Source organism: Maniola jurtina, chromosome 15 (genome assembly GCF_905333055.1).
Source record: "Maniola jurtina chromosome 15, ilManJurt1.1, whole genome shotgun sequence".
NCBI lineage: Eukaryota > Metazoa > Arthropoda > Insecta > Lepidoptera > Nymphalidae > Maniola > Maniola jurtina.
In genome coordinates, this window is record NC_060043.1 from 11,725,253 (window position 1) to 11,745,332 (window position 20,080).

General features: G+C 35.8%; 1 protein-coding gene across 1 annotated transcript in view; it reads left to right on the forward strand.

Annotated features, from left to right (window-relative positions):
• Positions 1 to 2,677: 2,677 nt before the first annotated feature.
• The window catches only part of LOC123872796 (putative inorganic phosphate cotransporter), a 76,728-nt gene continuing 59,325 nt past the window's right edge, over positions 2,678 to 20,080 (forward strand). The window contains exon 1 of the mRNA XM_045917330.1: positions 2,678 to 3,020. Within this exon, the coding sequence (XP_045773286.1) occupies positions 2,945 to 3,020 (76 nt within the window). The 5' untranslated portion in view covers positions 2,678 to 2,944. The remainder of the gene's footprint in view (positions 3,021 to 20,080) is intronic.

The window sequence follows — 20,080 nt, forward strand, 5'->3', positions numbered from 1 at the left end:
ATCAGAATCGAATTAGGCAAAAAATGACAAGATAAATCTGAGGTTGCGCATCCGGCACCGCACGCACGGCACATGCCAAAAAACAATAGAAAACCTGTTTTGATGCACTCACTCACCAGATTCCCTAATTAGGCATCTCGTAAGGTTGGCTTGTTTTTTAGGGTTCCGTACCTCAAAAGGAAAAACGGAATCCTTTTAGGATCACTTTTTGTGTCTGTCTGTCTGTCTGTCAGTCCGTCCGTCCGTCCGTCGTGTCTGTCAAGATACCAATAGGGTACTTCCCGTTGACCTAGAATCATGAAAGGTAGGTAGGTAGGTCTTATAGCACAAGTACAGGTATAAATCTGAAAACCGCTTTCTTTCAATTTTCAAAATAAGATACCAAGTGGGGTATCATATGAAAGGGCTTTACCTGTACATACTAAAACAGATTTTTATTTATTTTTATGTGTTTTTTTGATTATTATGAGTATTGTATGTTTTTGATTTGTCGTGCAAAATGTTGGAAAAAATACCCGAGTACAGAACTCTCAGTGCGCGAGTCTGACTTGCACTTGGCTGGTTTTTTACTAAAGTACTGCGAACTCATACATTTTACTCAACAATATAACGACATTTAACCTGAAAGGTACCTACTTCATCATCATCATCCTGTGGATGTCCACTGTTGGACATAGGAAAGTCCAACAGTGGACGTCTACGATAGGCATAGCCTGCCCACCGGAAAGGTAGGTAGGTACTTACCTGCTATTAATATTCTGATATCATTCCTAGGTAATAGATAATTATCGATTTCTGTTACAGGCAGATCGCCTCTGTGCTCATATTGTATGAAGGAAAGGCTCATTCTTGTTTTCCTTCTGAGCAACCTTAGATATTATGTTTAACGTAAACATTAATGTTATGTTTATTTACTTATTAAAACACGAGAAATAATAGGATTAAAAAAAATATATATTCGCTTCTAAAAGCTCTGAATCTCTAAGACGCAAAGCACACCGGTAGAGTCAAGAGCGGAGTAGAGCCGAGTTATTTTAATTATCAAAACTTAGCTTTATGTATTTTGACTTGTACGCTGCACCATTTTCGCTTGATTTGTATTATATATTACTGTTGTTATTTTTGGCGATCTCAAAGTCATTGAGAAATGAGTAAGCATGTTACCGCGATTTGATATTTCAATATTTTCAAGTTCAGCCTTTGCTTGCTTGTTTTGGTGTTGTTTTCCTTGCCAAAACCTTTTGATTTGTAGGGTTCCGTAGTGAAACCAGAAACCCTTATAGTTTCTTGCGTTCACTCCGTCTGTCTGTGTATTACAATCATTATAAAAAAAGTATAAGAGCTGCAAGGTTAAAATTTAGTAAGTACAGTTATAGAAATAGCTATTACCGCTTTGAAGAAATACATATAATAAAAAATAAACCCGAATAGGTAAGGTACTCGTCCCTCTTGAACATGAAAAACGTGAGTCGAAAAATTTGCTAGAGTGATATTATATCTTGTTTTATAATTTTTCTTTGGAAAATATTTTCTTCTTACTGGCTTCTTTTTGGAAAATACTGCCGTTTAATAAATAATGGTTGTCGAAGTTTTTAGCATCTGTTATTGTTACGGAACCCTATCTATACATATTTTGATACGCACGTGACCTGTTATTTAATTTTTATAGTGTTTATTTGCACTTCCTGGAAGTTTCCAAATTGCCTACAATCTATTTCCTTAGTTGACTATAACGATAAACAAATCGATGTTCGCTGAATTGCGCAAAGTGCGCAAGAGATACGCTGTACTGTATACAGAACTTTCTTACCGTGACCTAACAATAAAAACGTAAATAAAAAATAGAAAAATGCAATACCTGATTAGTAAAAAAAAAACACAGTTTAGAACGTTTTAATGCTCCAGGCAAATAGCGTTGCGTAAAAATATTACGGAGTGGAGTCAGAAAATAGATAGTACTAGGAATCTATTTTGTAGTGAAATGGAGTGGAATATTTTTGATGATGACTTAGTTAAGCGTCATGTACTTTGCTAGTTTAAAATTGGTATACTGAAAATAAAACACAGTTGAGATTCGAAGCACCTGTGTACACCGAATGCCACCGCAGGCCGCCGTTATGTCTCAACCATAGAAAAATAAAGCTTAGTTTAAGTTGTTATGAAGAAAGAAGCTGCAGCACCTTCACTCTGTGGTTGTGCATTGTGCCTTACGCTAGCCATACACAATCAAGTTTACCGTCAAGTTTGCAGCGGACTTGAAGTATCATTCAGCAAACTAGACGGTGTATGACTATCAGTTAACTGGACTGCCCGCTGCTAACTTGATTGTAAACTTGATTTGATCATGTATGGCCAGTGTAAATTTTGACCGGCATGCCAAACTTCACGAGGCAGCAAAATAACTATCTAATTGGCGGTAGACATAAACGGCCTTTTCTGCGATTTAATTGCACCGAAAATCCCTTCTTGGATATGTTTGTAAATGATGCACCTAAGCTACGCCTTCAGAACTGATAAAATCTTTAAAACACTTTTCAGATAATTTGCCTAAGTAGGTACATGATATATTGATAAGGTTGACACATCTCCGTCTATGGATAAGATCCAACGTGCGTCAATTTCCCAGATCTCGGCACCTGACGGTTATCGAAGCATGCAGACAACTCGCGTGCCTTTAAAACAAGGTTAGCCCGTAACTGCGTGACAGTTCGACCAAACCTACCGAGAGAGCGCCGCGATACCGCAGCATGACGATTTGACGCGCGAACACGCGTTACCCGATAAAAAACCCATTTCAAAACAAACAATTAAAAAATAAGAAATAAATGCACTGTAAAATACCCATTAAAAATATAGGTCAGAAGTAAACTGTGCTAAGTGATAGTTAAGTTTGTTTTTTATTTGTTGTTATTGTTTTTTTTTTCTTTGAACTGCATCTGTGAAAATGGGTTTGAAGACCGAAGATGACAAAAGGCCCAGCAAACTGGCGATTATGGATGACATAGATGACAATTTACCACGTAAGTTTTATTTTGTGTATTATTAATCTAAGTAACTACACTATAATATTTTTGATATTCTTTATCGCTTTTAAATATTAATTTTTAATGTACCTACACTTTCGGTTAAGAATTTCTAGTTCGGGAAGAAGGAGCTAATAGATGTAGTTATTTATAAAATACGTTAATTTTTTTCTAGAAAATAAAGATACTTTGGTATTAGCGTCATGTGGAATACAAGAGTTCTATCGGAATCGCTAACAAAAAAAAACGAAAAAAAAAACTTAAAAAATATTTTTACTGTTGATATTTTTTCCATAAAATTAGGCACATTATAACCTGTAGTCACACTACACAGGGCAGTATATAGTTATACAAAAAAAAAGAACGTCTTAGGGGCTGAAATTATTGTTAATTGACTTTTGTAATGAAGTACCTACAAGTCAATCAGTTATGTTTTGTTATTTCGCATTTTTCGTTGTATTTTTCTAAATAATCTAAAACACAGACTAATAGAATATACTACGGCACCTGCTACGTCCTACACAGGACTTGGTATTATGTTTATCCTATGTAGGTCCCTACTTATTTGCTTGGATAATTATAAAAATGCTTTTAATCTACCTACATTACATACTTATCATAATAAAAATATGCCATATTAAAATAAAATAAAAATAGGTGACATGCCTCACATAATATTATGACATTGATAAATTATAATAATTAAACTATTTCAGGCTTAACTGGAACTTCATTAAAATGTAAATTGCCGCAAAATTTAAATAAAAATGTAAAATTTTAATGTATTCTATTATATTAAGTATTTTACAAAACATACATGCGTGTACTTTAACAATTGAAACATATATTATCTACAGAACTTAGCATAATTTTTAATTTAATGTTAGATTTAGATGATAATGATTTGGCTTTGTATTACATTTTTCCAATGTCACTTGGATTGACTATTTATTAACACGATGCGTGACGATGATGTTTGAATTTTCGGATCACCTAAATACTTAACTTAAAATTAATTTGTTACGTTAGTCAATACGTTGTAACAATTAAATGTGAAGTTATTCTGCCAAAATTAACTTTAAATGCATAAACCAAAAAAAATGGCAGTCCGTGGTGACTGCTGATTGAACTGTAAACTTAAAACTATGTTTTTTTATATAAAAAGAATATTAGCCATGCTAATCATGACTAATACTCCTCTTTCCCCTCCAATTAAGCGTAAAGCTTGTGCCAGGAGTGGCTACGACAATAGTGTAACGGGTGGGGTTTGAACCACTGACCTTTTGGAATTCAGTCCGCTCCTCAACCGTTGAGCTATCGAGGCTCATAAATCAATAAGGATCGATTTATACTAGCAGCGAATCGAAGCGAATTTCTGAAATTTACACAGCATATTGCCCTTTATCTCCACATCTAAGCACCAATTTCAACCGAGAATTTTTCATCCGGGCAAGAAGTTTGTGTTTGATGTGTCTGATTGTGTGACGACGTGTGTGTTTGATTGTGATAGAAGTCAATATTACATTACATTTCACTCTATCACCTATTATGTATATGTTTCTTTTTCTACATTCACTTTATCTACGCACTGTTACTATCACTCTGTCCCCATTACCAAAGTAAATGGGAAAATACCTCTTGGTATTGCGTTCACCTTTTTACATTTTATTTTTAATGTGTAATAAAGAGCTTAAAAAAAAGTATATTATGTTTACAATATTACAAAAATGTTAATAAAATGACAAGACAAGTGTAAATTAAAAATTTATAACACCCCCGACGATCCAAAGTATTTGAGTTTTCCAAAACATCATTTTCAAATAAATAATTATGTATTTAGGCAACGTCCATCTTGACAGCTTGACATTTGTCTATTGACATAATATTAAGAACCTAACGGTTATCTAACCTTCTTTTCTACAAGAAAACTAGAAAAGAGCTGATAACTCTTAAACGGCTGAACCAATTTTTTTAGATTATAGCTAAGAACACTCTCGATCAAGCCACCTTTCAAACAAAAAAAACTAAATTAAAATCGGTTCATTCGTTTAGGCGCTACGATGCCACAGACAGATACACAGATACACAGATACACAGATACACATATACACAGACACACAGATACACACGTCAAACTTATAACACCCCTCTTTTTGGGTCGGGGGTTAAAAAACGCCGCGGATTGGCTCCACTCCACTCTGACAGTGTGTGTTACGCCTTAGGTTGTCTAGCACCCCAATTGGGGACATAATAGGTAGGTACTTATGTCACGTTTCAAGATACGTTATATTATTATGATCGATAATCCTTTTAAATACCATTTAAAATCGAATTTGTCCGCTCATAATAAATAATTTAATTAATTTAGTGTTAACGGCAGGTATAAAGTCTACTCAAATGCCTAGGTACATACCTACATCAGCTCAGTTTGTAAACAAACAATTGACACAAATCCTGAATTACCGATTTACCGATTGTTACATACTCAATAGATTTCCATTGTTATCAAAGCACACCTAGAATGACATTTTAATTTTTTTTTATTCGTACCAAAAATCAGTAAAGGTAAATATAAAATGAAAATAATTAAACATGGAAGCACTTAACTTCTAAATACGTCATATATATAAAAAGAAAAACTGACTAAATTACTGACTGAGTGACTGGTTTATCGACGCACAGTAACAAACTAATGGACGGATCGGGCTTTTTTGCATGCAGATATCTATTATGACTAGACATCCACTAAGAAAGTATTTTTAAAAAGTCCACACAGGCAAATTCGCGGACATAAGCTAATATTAATAATAATCAATTCAAACTTCGTTTTTAGTGCTAAAGGGTTGTTCACAAACTAAGAATTTCAGTTCTTTTTTGAATGGACTATACAATAGGCTGATAATACTTAGGTATACTAAAATCGGTAAATATTTGAGTTTTGGTGGTTCATCTAGGCAGGTAGGTAGGTACCTTCAAATAAAAATCGTGTCAATTTCCAAGTCGTTAAATAATATTTTATTTTTCATTGTTCCGTGCCCGAAGGGTGCCAACGGGACCCTATTGCTAAACCTCCGCTGTCCGTCCGTCTGTGCTTCCGTCTGTCAGCGTGCTGTATCTCGTGAAAAGTAATGGGTAAAGAGTTTTTTCCACAGTTGGAATATCTTTCCTGTGGTGTGGATTAATTCTATTATCACACTATCACACTAATATTACAAAGGAGAAAGTTTGTATGTGTGTGTGTGTGTGTGTGTGTGTGTGTGTGTGTGTGTGTGTGTGTGTGTGTGTGTGTGTGTGTGTGTGTGTGTGTGTGTGTGTCTGCAATTTAGAATGGAGATAGATTATACCCTGGATTAGCACATAGGCTACTTTTTTCCCGGAAAATCAAAGAGTTCCCACGGGAATTTTAAAAAACCTACATCCACGCGAACGAAGTCGCGGGCATCTAGTTAAAACTATGAATAAAATCCGAGATGGCGAATTTCAAAATGGCCGCCATGCAAATTAGTCAAAATTTTCAAAAGTAGGTTGTATTATCACAGAATAATATACCTAATAATTGTACTATTATTAATCTATCTTGTACAACAGTACGAACCCCCTCGTGTGCGAGTCTGACTCACATATTTTGACAGTTTTCATTAAGTTTTTGAATGCACGTAAGTACCTACTCATAGGTAGTAAGTAGGTACATGGTTATTACAAAAAAAAACTAGTCCAACAAGTGTTGAGTTCGAATTACCAATACGTGAACTAATTTGATGCGATAAGGCTTCGTTCTTGTAGATTTTCACACCTTACAAATAAGTACATATATTTTTCTGAATGCTTAGAACTATAATAAAGATAATCATTTTTTGTTTACTGTAGTACTTTAGTAAACAAGTATAAATTAAAAATTTATAACACCCCCGGAAATTAGTAAAGGTTACAGTACAAAAGAGCTGATAACCGATTTTTTTGAATTATAGCTAAGAACACTCTCGATCAAGCCACCTTTCAAACAAAAAAACTCAATTAAAATCGGTTCATTAGTTTAGGACCTAAACAGACAGATACACAGATACAAACGTCAAACTTATAACACCCCTCTTCTTGGGTCGGGGGTTAAAAATAATTAAAGACCAGTAAATAATAAAAGACCAGTAGCTTCGGAAGTAGGTACAAGCAGTTAGCAGACAAAGGAAACAATTGCACCTTTGAGTATCAACAATACCGCAATAAAGTGTTTACTTGTCGTTAGTCTACACTTTACGCTCGGACTGTTTTATTGTTTAATATTTATTTTCAATTTTAATAACAATACGCCATTATGAAAAACATATACTTCTATTACGGAAAATATCGTCGTTGTTATGATATTTCCTTTTGAAATCTATATTTTATTTATCTTTTACCTTACTTCCTTTTTTTAACAACATCCGTAATGATTTGATTTAGTTTTTGTTAAGCTTCGAACAGGTGTACTTTCCTTTCTAATTTTTTACGTTCCCTCATTATGACTGAGAATCATGGTTCCTATTCCTGCATTTGAGAAAATAAATAAATGATTATGATTATGACTATTTAATAGTCCATCTTGATGATGTTTGCTCGATCTGCTGGTTTTCCACTTGTCCAAAATATAAACTTCATCTTTTTTCATTATGCATCAGTTTTCTAAACTTCTTCTTGTCTATGGCTAGGCGGAATCGTTCTCCCATGTGTTTTGATTCCTGTCAACTAGGCTTTCATAAGACGTCATAGCTAGGAACCCCTATGTTCCATGACTTCTTCCTTCTTTTCTTCTTTCCAATTTTACCAATTTCCCATTCCCTCCAATTTCACCAATCATTATTATCTGCAGCAGATGATATTTATCGTGTCGGAAACACATATGCGCTATTATAAATACTGTAAATAGGAGTCTGGTTGGTATCACTGGGTCTATCCAACGTCTTTGGCTACGGTCTACGACCGCCATCCGCGTGACTTCTTTTACTCGATCTGTTTTATGGTTCTGAGCTACTTTCATAGCACTCCTCAAGTTAGGTCCATTGTTGTTACCATTTTAGAGTTCATCTTCACAAAAAGATGAGATAGCAGTAGTTCAGTTTGGCACTGAACATACAACCACACAACTAAGCAGTGTTTGACAAGGTTAACTTTTGTCACCTACAGTAGAACGCCGATTATCCGAACGCCGATTAACCGAATCGCCAATTATCCGAATCGGTCCTAAGCGTAATATACAAAATTAAAACCAAGTACTGTAAGTAAGTAATGTATTTTTTGTTTTGTTTTGTTGTCACAAGTTGAAACTCTAGTGCACTACTTACATATTGTAGAATTGAGTTTGTTAAATTTAATAAAGTTTATTCTATGTGTGACAGTTCGTTTTTCTTTATTACCAGTCTATGTCCGATTATCCGAATTTTCGATTATCCGAATCGACCCCGGTCCCAATTAATTCGGATAATCGGCGTTCTACTGTATATTGTTTAAACTGTACATCAATGACATGTGTTACCAATTAGCGACATTCATTGCTATGGTAATGATAGTCAAGATAGATCTTGGGGTTACGCCTTCTTTAAGAGTTGAAAAGTACTTATAAAAGGTAACTCATGTCATGTTTGATGTTTCATATCTATTAGCATTCCATTTAGTCCCAGAGTTAGTCACAATGTAATAGTACCTAATCACGTCGGTCTCCTATTCGGGTGGTCGGGGGTTCGATTCCAGGCATGCACCTCTATCACTTGCTTTAACGGTGAAGGAAAACATCGTGAGGAAACCTGCATGCCTGAGAGGTCTCCATGCTCACAGTGACTTCCGTTCTACGCTGCACCAGTATGACGCGGTGAGGCTATAAATGGCCTTTAGATAAGAAGCCTTTTTATTCTGAGAGGACACACGTACTCAGTAGTGAGATGGGCTGATCATGATGAATCTAAAGAGATTTTGATACCCGTTAGTTCTATTATTAACCCCCGACTAAAAAAGAGGGGTGTTATAAGTTTGACGTGTGTATCTGTGTATCTGTCTGTGGCATCGTAGCTCCTAAAGTAATGAACCGATTTTAATTTAGTTTTTTTTGTTTGAAAGGTGGCTTGATCGAGAGTGTTCTTAGCTATAATCCAAGAAAATCGGTTCAGCCGTTTGAAAGTTATCAGCTCTTTTCTAGTTACTACTGTAACCTTCACTTGTCGGGGGTGTTATAAATTTTTAATTTACACTTGTATATTCTATGGTTGTGCGTTGTAGGTAACTACTCGTACAACACAATGTACATTTCTGCTAATTCAAAATGAAATTGCGTATGACCTAAATAAGGTGAGGTGACCTTCAAGTGAAATAATTGCTTCCGATAAATTATGAGTAATCACACTTAATATTATAAAGGAGAAAGTTTGTATGTGTGTGTGTGAGTGTGTGTGTGTGTGTGTGTGTGTGTAGTTTGTTACTCCTTCACGCAAAAACTACTGGACGGATTGGGCTGAAATTTAGAATGGAGATAGATTATACCCTGGATTAGCACATAGGCTACTTTTTATCCCGGAAAATCAAAGAGTTCCCACGGGAATTTTAAAAAACCTACATCCACGCGAACGAAGTCGCGGGTATCAGCTAGTGATTAATAATTTTTTTATTATTAGCGAGTCAACTAGCTATTATTTAACCGTTACGTATTATCGGATTACATAGTTATAATTTTTTACTTACTAACACCATAACTCTAGGAAAACCTGATTCAGATGTTTATAGAAAGAGTGAGTCAAAAACCCCCCATTTTGAAACATTCGATGGTGATAACAGTTCATAGGCATTAGTTAAAGTTTTTATGATTTTTCTCAATACTTACTTACCCATAAATTTCCTTTGAGTCACGATTCATGAATAATATTATTATAACTACATATTATACTAAATTGTTTATCGTCGTATATCGCCTAATTAAATAATATGATATTTTTATTTTTATTTCTATTCTTATTTTTATTTTTAGTAGTGTTAATTTCATTTTCTGTGTATTAATTTTATTTTATTACGATTGCTATGGCCATTTTGCAATTACATAATTAAATTTGTATAAATCTAGTGCATATGCTAACTTAATCATAAGTACCTAAGCTTTCCTGATTTTATATAGCTCGTTCAAAAAAAATAAAAATCGGTTCCGTACCATGGGAGGCTTAGTAAAATACGGTCCCGTTTTCACCCTCCGGGTACACCGTACATAACCTGGAAAACTATAGGCATGTAGCCTTTAGGAGCGGTTGAAGTATCGATTATTATGAAAAGATGACGACGAATTTTACGACGACGAAAGAAGACGATTATCATCAAAAGATGGCGACCTCAAAACAGCTGATCTGTTTGGCGGCCACGGCGGAAGTGACCCTTCGGACCCAAAATGTTTAATTCCTAGACGTATGAATTTAAAATGACGTAAGCAATCTGAGTTACTCTCAAGTTACAGCTAAATAAGTTTCAACTTCAAAAGAGGTAATTTAAAGTTTTCAATAAAAGATAGACATGAAAAACTTCCTAGTCGGGTAAAAACAGTGTCTAAGCATTAATTTATTATGCTAAACTTGCGATAGCCGACCTGCTTCTGAAGCAACATGATCCTGCCTTATTTTGGCGCTGATAGCAGCAGTGAGCGTACTCGGAACTAAATATTAATGATGAGACATTTGTCAACATATACAGGTATTTGACACAAAGTCACAATTTAAATTACCGGACTCCGCTACCCTTGGTGGGGCGCTTCAAATCGTCATTAAAGATAACTCATTTTGTATGACACATCTCTTTCAGGACACTTATATTTTGTCTATTTCAGTGAGTAAAATAAGATAATAATTACGTCCGTCATATTATGGCGTCATACTTGTATAATTTATGATTGCCGACGTGAAAAAATTTACGTCCTACATACAAGTTGTTGGAAATATTAATAATAACAGACCATTGTTCGGTGGAAATAAATTTATAGCTAAGAAAAATTATCAAGTACAAATTTTGAAGAACAAATTGAACAATGTACTTAATGTTATGTAACCAATATTCAATAGAATTTTGTAACCTAAGTAGGTTTTCCAATAGGTACTTACGGACTGCAGTGTATGGGCAATAAATTGTGAACGTGAATGATAAAAGACGATAATAGTTTATTGCAGGTTGGTTATGTAAACTACGCACCTTACGTTTTTCGACATCACCTAGTAGGTACTTGGTAATGGTAACAATGTAGTGCAGAAATAGAAATAAAAAGGTTTTTTTTTATATAACTAAACTTTTAAACTTTTACAAAGTGCTTTCGAATCGTCAGGTGAATCTAATTACCAATAGTTCGGAATGCCAAGCAAGTAACATGAAGTGTAGTTATTCATTTCAGTTTTCCTTCCACTTGGAATTTAAGAGGGCTCTCTCCGTCACTCGTTTCCACTCGTTTCATACAATCGTAGTTCCAATTTCATTTGAATATTAAGCAACCTAAGTCCATGAAATTTTGCAGACATATTCTAGAAACTAATATCTATGTCTGTGGTTTTCCAGATTTCTGTTAAAATATTCGGTTTCAAAGTTACGCGGTCTTAAACTTTTCATACAAATCTTGGAGCCCCTGTAATTTTAAAACTACATATTTTTAGAAAAATCTAAAACACCACAGACACAGATATTAGTTTCTAGAATATGTCTGCAAAATTTCATGGACTTTGGTTGCTTAATATTCAAATGAAATTGGAACTACGATTGTATGAAACGAGTGGAAACGAGTGACGGAGAGAGCCCTGTTAAGTACCTTCAAGTCTACTACTACTATTACTATTACTATTCTAGTCTACATCTTCTAGTCTAGACAACGCGTTCTAGTGCAGTGAGCCCTTCCACGATACTTGCAGTGCGACGTCGTATTGCAAGAATGATATTGCGCCTCAAACGATTCCTTTGCGATAAAAAATTGCGACAAAAAAAATATTTCTCAGTGAATAAATTTTTATTAAATTAAATTTTAATTAATTTTAATTTAATTTTATTTGAAGCGAGTGAATTTTTTATGAATAAATGACTATTAAATAGAGGATCTTCCGAAGTTCTTAATATTTACGTCCTTTGTTAGTTTTAAAATGTAATGACCATTTTCAATTATCGATTAAACTAAAAAAAGCACGTGAAATACTTGTGACGTCACATGCCAGTATTTCAAAGAAGCTCGCATAATAAGCGCGTGTTTTGGCGAAAAAATCCGTGATTTGATACAAATTGGGGTATTAATTAATACGCGCGAATATTTTGTGCGTATGGAGTTCTATGGCGCTCGCCACATTCGTTGCGGGCTGGTAAATTCCGAACGCGGAAAATAAATCTCGCGAATTTTATTCGTTAGATTTATTTTCGAGAATAAAAATCGCAGTGTGAGCTAGGTGTAAGCGGTTGGGGTGTGTAAAAGTAACAGACAGACAGAGAACGTGTAGACAAGTCATAGTTAGATAGAATTGCAGTGATACAAGTGTAAATTAAAAATGTATAACTCCCCCAACAAGTGAAGGCTACAGTAACTAGAAAAGAGCTGATAACTTTCAAACGGTTGAATCTTGATTTTCTTGGATTATAGCTAAGAACACTCTCGATCAAGCCACCTTTCAAATAAAAACAAACTAAATTAAAATCGGTTCATTAGTTTAGGAGCTACGATGCCACAGACAGATACACAGATACACACGTCAAACTTATAATACCCCTCTTTTAGGGTCGGGGGTTAATCATGGAGTGAAATCTACGTAACAATTTATTAATGCAACCACGTGCAGTCTTCTTATGAAATCCAATTACAAATAATAAGTTTACCGGCGACATGAACAAATAACAATCGATTCGATAACAATTACTTCATGTTACGAAATGTCACTCGAGTGCGAAACATTAGTTGTTTTTCAATATATTATTATGAAAATTCATGTCAAGGGTGTCAATTACTCAATAATTTGTTTATTATAAAGGCAAGCGCGACGTACGTGATAGGACCTGCTGCAGCGGCCCTTAAGGACTAAAGAATAGAAACTGACTGATCGACATATCAACCTGGGACTAGAAAATGCTAAAAACTTGCAATTTTGACTTAGGGGACATCTCAACTGAGATAAATCTATCGGCAAAGCCGCGCCGCCAAGCGATATAGCGTTCCGGTACGATGCCGCGTAGAAACCAAAGATGTTCATAAAAACTGCCATACCCCTTCCAGGTTAGCTCGCTTCCATCTTACACTGCATCATCACTTACCACCAAATGAGATTACAGTACAGGTAATAGTAAGTACAGGGTCAAACACGTCACGTCAGATCTTACAAATGTAAGTATAGGATTAAAAATAACACCATCTGAAAGTATTTCATTCTGTAATGTAAAAATCGATATAATATGTATATATGTATGTAGTGATTGGCATCAGAGTTCTGACCTCCGAAGCCAGTTATGGATACCGATCCTCAAGCAATTTTGATGCAATAAATAATTCTTACCACTATTGCCTAACTTTACGTGAGCCATTACGATTTTATATTTATAATATACTTAATTGTAGATATATCTCTATTACAAGCTAGACTAGGCATGGCCGTAACCAGAAGCCTGTGGTATTTTTTTAATTTAAATAGCGAGTAAACAAGCAGGCGGGTCACCTAATGTTAAGTGATTACCGCCGCCCATCAAGATTTGCAGTATCAGAGGAATCGCCAATGCGTTGCCGACCTTTCAGGAATTTGTTGATCCGCCCCTAGAATAACCCCATGTTGTTCTTATGGGAACACCGCTGAAGGCAGTTGATTCATAGTTTGAATGTGGAAAAAAAGTCTGACACAACGGGCGGTCGAAGTGCACCAGCCCGGCTAGTATGGGCAGTAGATAAAAATTATATCCCCGATTATATCCACTGATTTCTATGGCAGAGTGAAACTGTTTACGGTGGCGTGCGGTGCGGTTGTAGAAAAAGGAGGGTGGAATGAGGATAAACAACTCTTCAGAATTTGTGGTTACATAGCAAAAGAATTAAAGATGTGTGATCCCGACCAAAATTAGATCCGTGTTCAGTAGTGGGCGGAATACTTTTTTAATAAGACGTCATCTCAAGTACCCATGACCTATAAAATTATGAGTAGGTTATATACCTACCTAGCTACCTACCTAGTAGAACCTGTGAATAAAACATTTGCAAATAAGTGCTAAGCATGTTGTTTGCAAGCAAATATTTTCATTTCGCATGCCTAAATGATTCTTAGAAATAACACAGAATAAGTATAACATAAAGATTTTTTTTGACTAGCTGACTTGCCCTGGCTTCACTTGAGTGGAACTTTTGAAAATCGCTATACTTAATATTTTTATTTTTATAAATCCCAAATTACAATTTTAATGGAAATAACTTTAAAAAATGACGCACTTTCATTAAATGGCGGCAGAATTTTTAAAAACCGTACGTAAGTTAGGTATTTCCTCATTTTTCACCGAAATCCAAAATAAAGTTTTAAGAATATAAGTTAAGGGTAGCGGACTTTCATACAAACTTTCAACCCCATAGTGAATGCCACTGCTTACGTCGTAAAAGAAATCTACAAACAAGTATCTAACCCCAGCGGTTTAGGCTGTCTCAGAATACATAATAGTAGCTCTGTGTGTTTATAGATCATTCAGTCGGTCAGGACAATTTTTATATGTGTAGATTGTAGGTACTCATAACACCCTACCTAAAGTATTCACAAACACAATTTCTGTGCACTCAGCATAACGGATGAGGCAGCTATGACAACACTGACTCATTTGCTCGTGTGTTTATCACCAGCTTAACTTTGTCAAAGAATAATAAATAGTGGCAAGTGAACAAATAGGTAAATAGTTAATGCGCCTATTACAATTTGATTTACATAATGATAACATCACTATTCTGAGTAAATACTTACCGATCTAATAACTAAAACGGGCAAAAACTTTGACGAGCACTCCGGCGTAGGGCAAAAAATAAACAATTTATAACAAACTAATAGTAAGTGCTTATATTGAAAAGTGCGTAGGCCGTAGCGCAGCGTAAAGATGACCTCCTAATAGGTACCTCCCAGTGTGCCTGGGTACTGAGGGTATCTTTTGGAGCCATCCGAGAGGAAAAGCAGTAGGTATTCGGGCCGGTTCGCCCCAGTAACATGGCCAGTAATTCTTCTTCGGGGGTATTGTTGGCTATGGCTAATGACCTGGCAGAGGGAGAGGTTTCTTCGCGTGTCCCTCTGACTAGCAGAGGGCACAGTGGATGAAGGCGAAGGACGAGACGCAGGCGACGTGGGTGGGATCACCGCCTGCACCCTGGCAGGGGTTCCGGGCGATCGTGTTGTCGCCCGTTGAGTCCCCGGGTCGGGAGGCGCACTTCATTGGTACGCCTCAGACGCGCAGGGGACCTCGCGAGTGGGTCCCCGGTAGAACGTAGAACCAAGGTCACTGACATAGCCCAAACTATTAGCAAACTGAAGTGGCAGTGGGCAGGCCATGCCTGTCGTATGGCGATGGCTGTTGGAGCCGAAGAGTCCTTGAGTGGAGACCGCGTACAAGCAAGCGTAGTATGGGACACCCTCCAGCACGATGGACCGGGTGTGGTGGCGCTCTTTAGGGAAGACTTATGTCCAACTGTGGACGTCCACAGGCTGATAATGATGACGATGACGAATCGAACACTTGATCAATAAATACGTCGATTGCAAGTACTTAGGTAGGCACGTAATAGTTCCGTTGAAGACAACGAAAGACAATCGGTAATTATTATGTTACGAAATCGTTAAACAATACCCATTAATACCACCATAAGTTTATTACAGGCTATAACTGGCTGCGGCAAGCGCTCCATCCTGTATGAGTTCCATCCGTTCATGATACACAAGAAACTAGCTGATGCCCGCGACTTCGTCTGCGTGGATTTAGGTTGTCAAAATTTCAATGTGATCTCTTTGATTTTCCGGGATAAAAAGTAGCCTATGTCACGTCCACAGGCTGATGATGATGAACCTAAGAGAAGCTTACACAAAATTACAAAAATTGCCATAATACTGTTTTTTGCAGAAAATTTATATTAATATTTATAATAATTTTTATAATATTATATTAAATATAATATTATATATATAATAATTATATAAATTTATATTTTATAATAAAAACAACTCCGAGGTGTTTGCCCGGGATCGAACCCCATAGCCTAAAAATAGGTGGTCGCAGTCTTAACCACTCGGCTATCACTATTTCACTATTAAGTAGGTATTTTAATAAGGCCAAAGTTCAGTAAGCTTGTTAGCGTGTACACTACCACGTACCTATATTTCAGGCAGCATTGAAGAAGTCAATAGCCCAGATTTTTAGGGTTCCGTACGTACGGGTGCAAACGGGTTCCCTATTACTGAGCATGAAATGTCCGTCTGTCAGTCCATCAGTCCCTCACACAGAAATTTTCACAGAATGTGTATTTCTTTAGCTGCTATACTCGTAACAACAAATAAAAGTTAAAAAATATTATTTATTGTACGAATCCTTCGTGTGCGAGATCGACTCGGACTTGACCGATTTTTTTAGCACGCCCCTTTAATTATACCTACGTTTACGTTACGGGTACAAAACACAATTATTTTTTTCAGTTTCCCAACGATATTAATAAACTTTTAATTTCATTTTGCAGTTTTCCTCACATGCGTCACTTTGGAAGCGTGAGAATTTTTACTTACGCATATAAAATAATAATTCTTTAACTATCATGTAATATGCTATGATGTTATGTTAATAATGTTCTATTTTAATTAATTATTAACAGAAAATCCTAAAAAATCTGATTAAAACTGTAACCATAGCAAATACCGCGCCTTACTTACGGTTACGTACAAAACACAAAATGTTTTTTCAGTTTCCCGACGATAATAATAAATAAACTATTAATAATTACATTTTGCAATTTTCCTCACATGCGTCACTTAAGAAGCGTGAGAATTTTTACTAACGAATATAAATCTTCTTTATCTGCCATGTAAAATGCCATAGTATGTTAATTATGTTCTAGACTTAAATAATTATGAACAAAGCTTAAAAAATTAAATAAAGACTGTAACCATAGCAAAACTTGGCGATCTTGAATATGATTTTTTAACCATTCAGTTTATTTTACCTGAAATAGCTCAGGTAAAACAATATGCTTATAGATATTCATAGTTACATTAGAACTTGCTATATTTATCAACTTGCTTACATTACGCCCCGACTTTGCTCGATCAGTTACACGACATAAAAAGCGAAAATTTAATTTATCCTCTTTACTTCCTATCACTTGGGAAATTCAAAAAATTCGGCCTTATTCGTTGTCTAGAATCTACCTACATAAATTATAAAGAAATCCTATGTGCACAGTTTTAGCCACTTTAGCCTTCTGGCTCACTCTGTTTCTAGTAGTAGTACATTGGGCGTTGGCGAGTCAGAATTAAGTAGGTATGTAAGTATGTAAAAGAATAATTAATATGTTACCCGTCACGTGGTTATAACTTCTATAATAATATGTGGGTATACCTGCTGTGCTACTAGATAATCCAAAAAATTACCCTAAACTACGTATACAGTGCTTAAACTTTCTTTTCTCGGAAGTATCTATCAAAAAAGGTCGATACAAAAGTATGTGTACCATAGTCCGTATATACCGTGTCACAATAAATTCAAATACCTACCTACTTAGGTAGGTACCCACCACGTGAACGGAACTGAAGCGCGTGCGCACCTCACCTACTAGGCTAGGTGTATACTCCATACTACTGCATAGGTAATATTATATAACTTTGAAAGTAAACGCCGTTTATGTACAGTCAGCAACATGCTAGGTTTGCACCCGTCCATACTAGCTTGTACTGGCGAATAAAAACCAATATTTGTTGCTGACTGTACCATTCTATCAAAGTCATACAACTAGATCTCGACTTCGTCTGTGTTGGTGTTAGTTGGCGGGCGTGCTCTGCCTTTTTGGAGTGTTTTTTTTTTGTTAAAACTCACTGGAAAGCGCTCTAAGGGGGTGCCGTGCGTATGTCGGCGAGCGCCGGCACAGACGGGGTCCAAACTTGTATAGTTTCCCTAACTTGTTACAAATAACTACAAACTTGACATTGGCTAATCTTTGTAAAGCCAGACGAGAGAGCAAAAAAAAGATCTCCGCTCTCAGACATGCAGTTTGTTAAATAAATAGTTATTTAATTAATTTACAATGTGAATCATAATTTATTAGAGAACTAGAGCATGCCCGCGACTTCGACTATGAGATCAACAAATCCTTGAAATATCGGCAACGCATTTGGCGGTTTCTTTGGTGCTGCAAATATTTTGGCAGTAATCATTATGGATGCCTACTTACTAACATTTGCATCATCAGAATTACCCACCTGCTGGATTGATCGCTTTTTCTCTTAAAAAATCGGCCAAGTGCGAGTCGGGTCGAGAAAAACCCCAAAATAGCGATCTTTTGGGGTTCCGTACATAGTTTGGGTCAACGTTCTACACCAAATCCAAATACCAAAATTTCGGGTTTGTAACTCATTTCGTCTGTGAGCTAGAGACCTGTGACACGCGGACAGACAGACTGACAGATATTAGATAGGTATATACAGTTCATATTTCGAGCTGTTATCATAACAGGTGCAACAAGTGCCAGGCATTTTTATGGATTCGTAGAATTCACTTAGGTAAGTAACTATATAGGAAACGAATTGTTGTCATATAAATCTCGCTAATACATACTTATCTACGTTTAAATATCTGTTATCTTAAACAGATCTAGATTCTGAGTAAGTACAAAGCATGTAGCAATCACGTTTCTGAAATGACATAATCTGGGAACCGTAGAGATACCGGCATCTTGTTGGGGCGTGATAAAAGAATGATATCTACTTTGATTGCTAAATCTAAGATTATATTTTTTGACAGTAGGTAAACTAACCTGCTCAAGATTTTGCCGGTGTCATCATTTGTGACCACCATTCTTTATTCTTTATTGATTAAAACATAATATCTGGGGAAAAATTGCATTTGCCCAATTCATCTAAAACATAAATTATATATTAAATAAATAATAATAATTACATAATTTACAAAAATAATACATATTTACATAATTAACATTGATTTATACTGGAATATTAAATATAATAATTGATCGTAAATACTGTAATTATTGTTACAAATTTATTAAAACAATTGCTTATTTTCTATCATTATCTTGATGCTTATTATGTAGGTAGGTACTCTTAGTACTTAGTAGGCACAATGTACGCCCAGTCAAGCTGATGATAATGTATAACTGATAATATCAAAGATTTCAAGACGCTGTGAATATCGATATCGATAACATCGAGACATCGCAATATAGTCTCATAGATACCTACCTAAGTAGGTACTTTACATCTCGAGCTGACTTCCAATCAAGATATATTTCTCACTAGCTGATACCCGCGACTTCGTTCGCGTGGATGTAGGTTTCTTAAAATTCCCGTGGGAACTCTTTGATTTTCCGGGATAAAAAGTAGCCAGTGCTAATCCAGGGTATAATCTATCTCCATCCTAAATTTCAGCCCAATCTGTCCAGTAGTTTTTGCGTGAAGGAATAACAAACACACACACACACACACACACACACACACACACACACACACTAATCCAGGATATTATCTATCTTTATTCCGAGTTTCATCCAAATCCGTCGAGTGGTTTTTGCGTGAAGGAGTAACAAACATACACACATATACAAACTTTCTCCTTTATAATATTAGTGTGATTGCGAACTTGTAATAGTTTAAAGTAAAGTACCAATTACTACCTATTTTTAAAAAAAATCTAAGTTGTTAACTTTAATTGCTAACGAACGCTTCTCGAAAGCCAAGCCGGCCTAACGACCTGACTACCGCCTATTAAATCTTCCTTTTATGGCTATTTGATGGTGCAGTGCAGTGTTAATTTCTGGTTTGATGAGGAACTAGGAAGGACACTTTTAGCAGTCTTAGCATGACACCAAGACAATAATT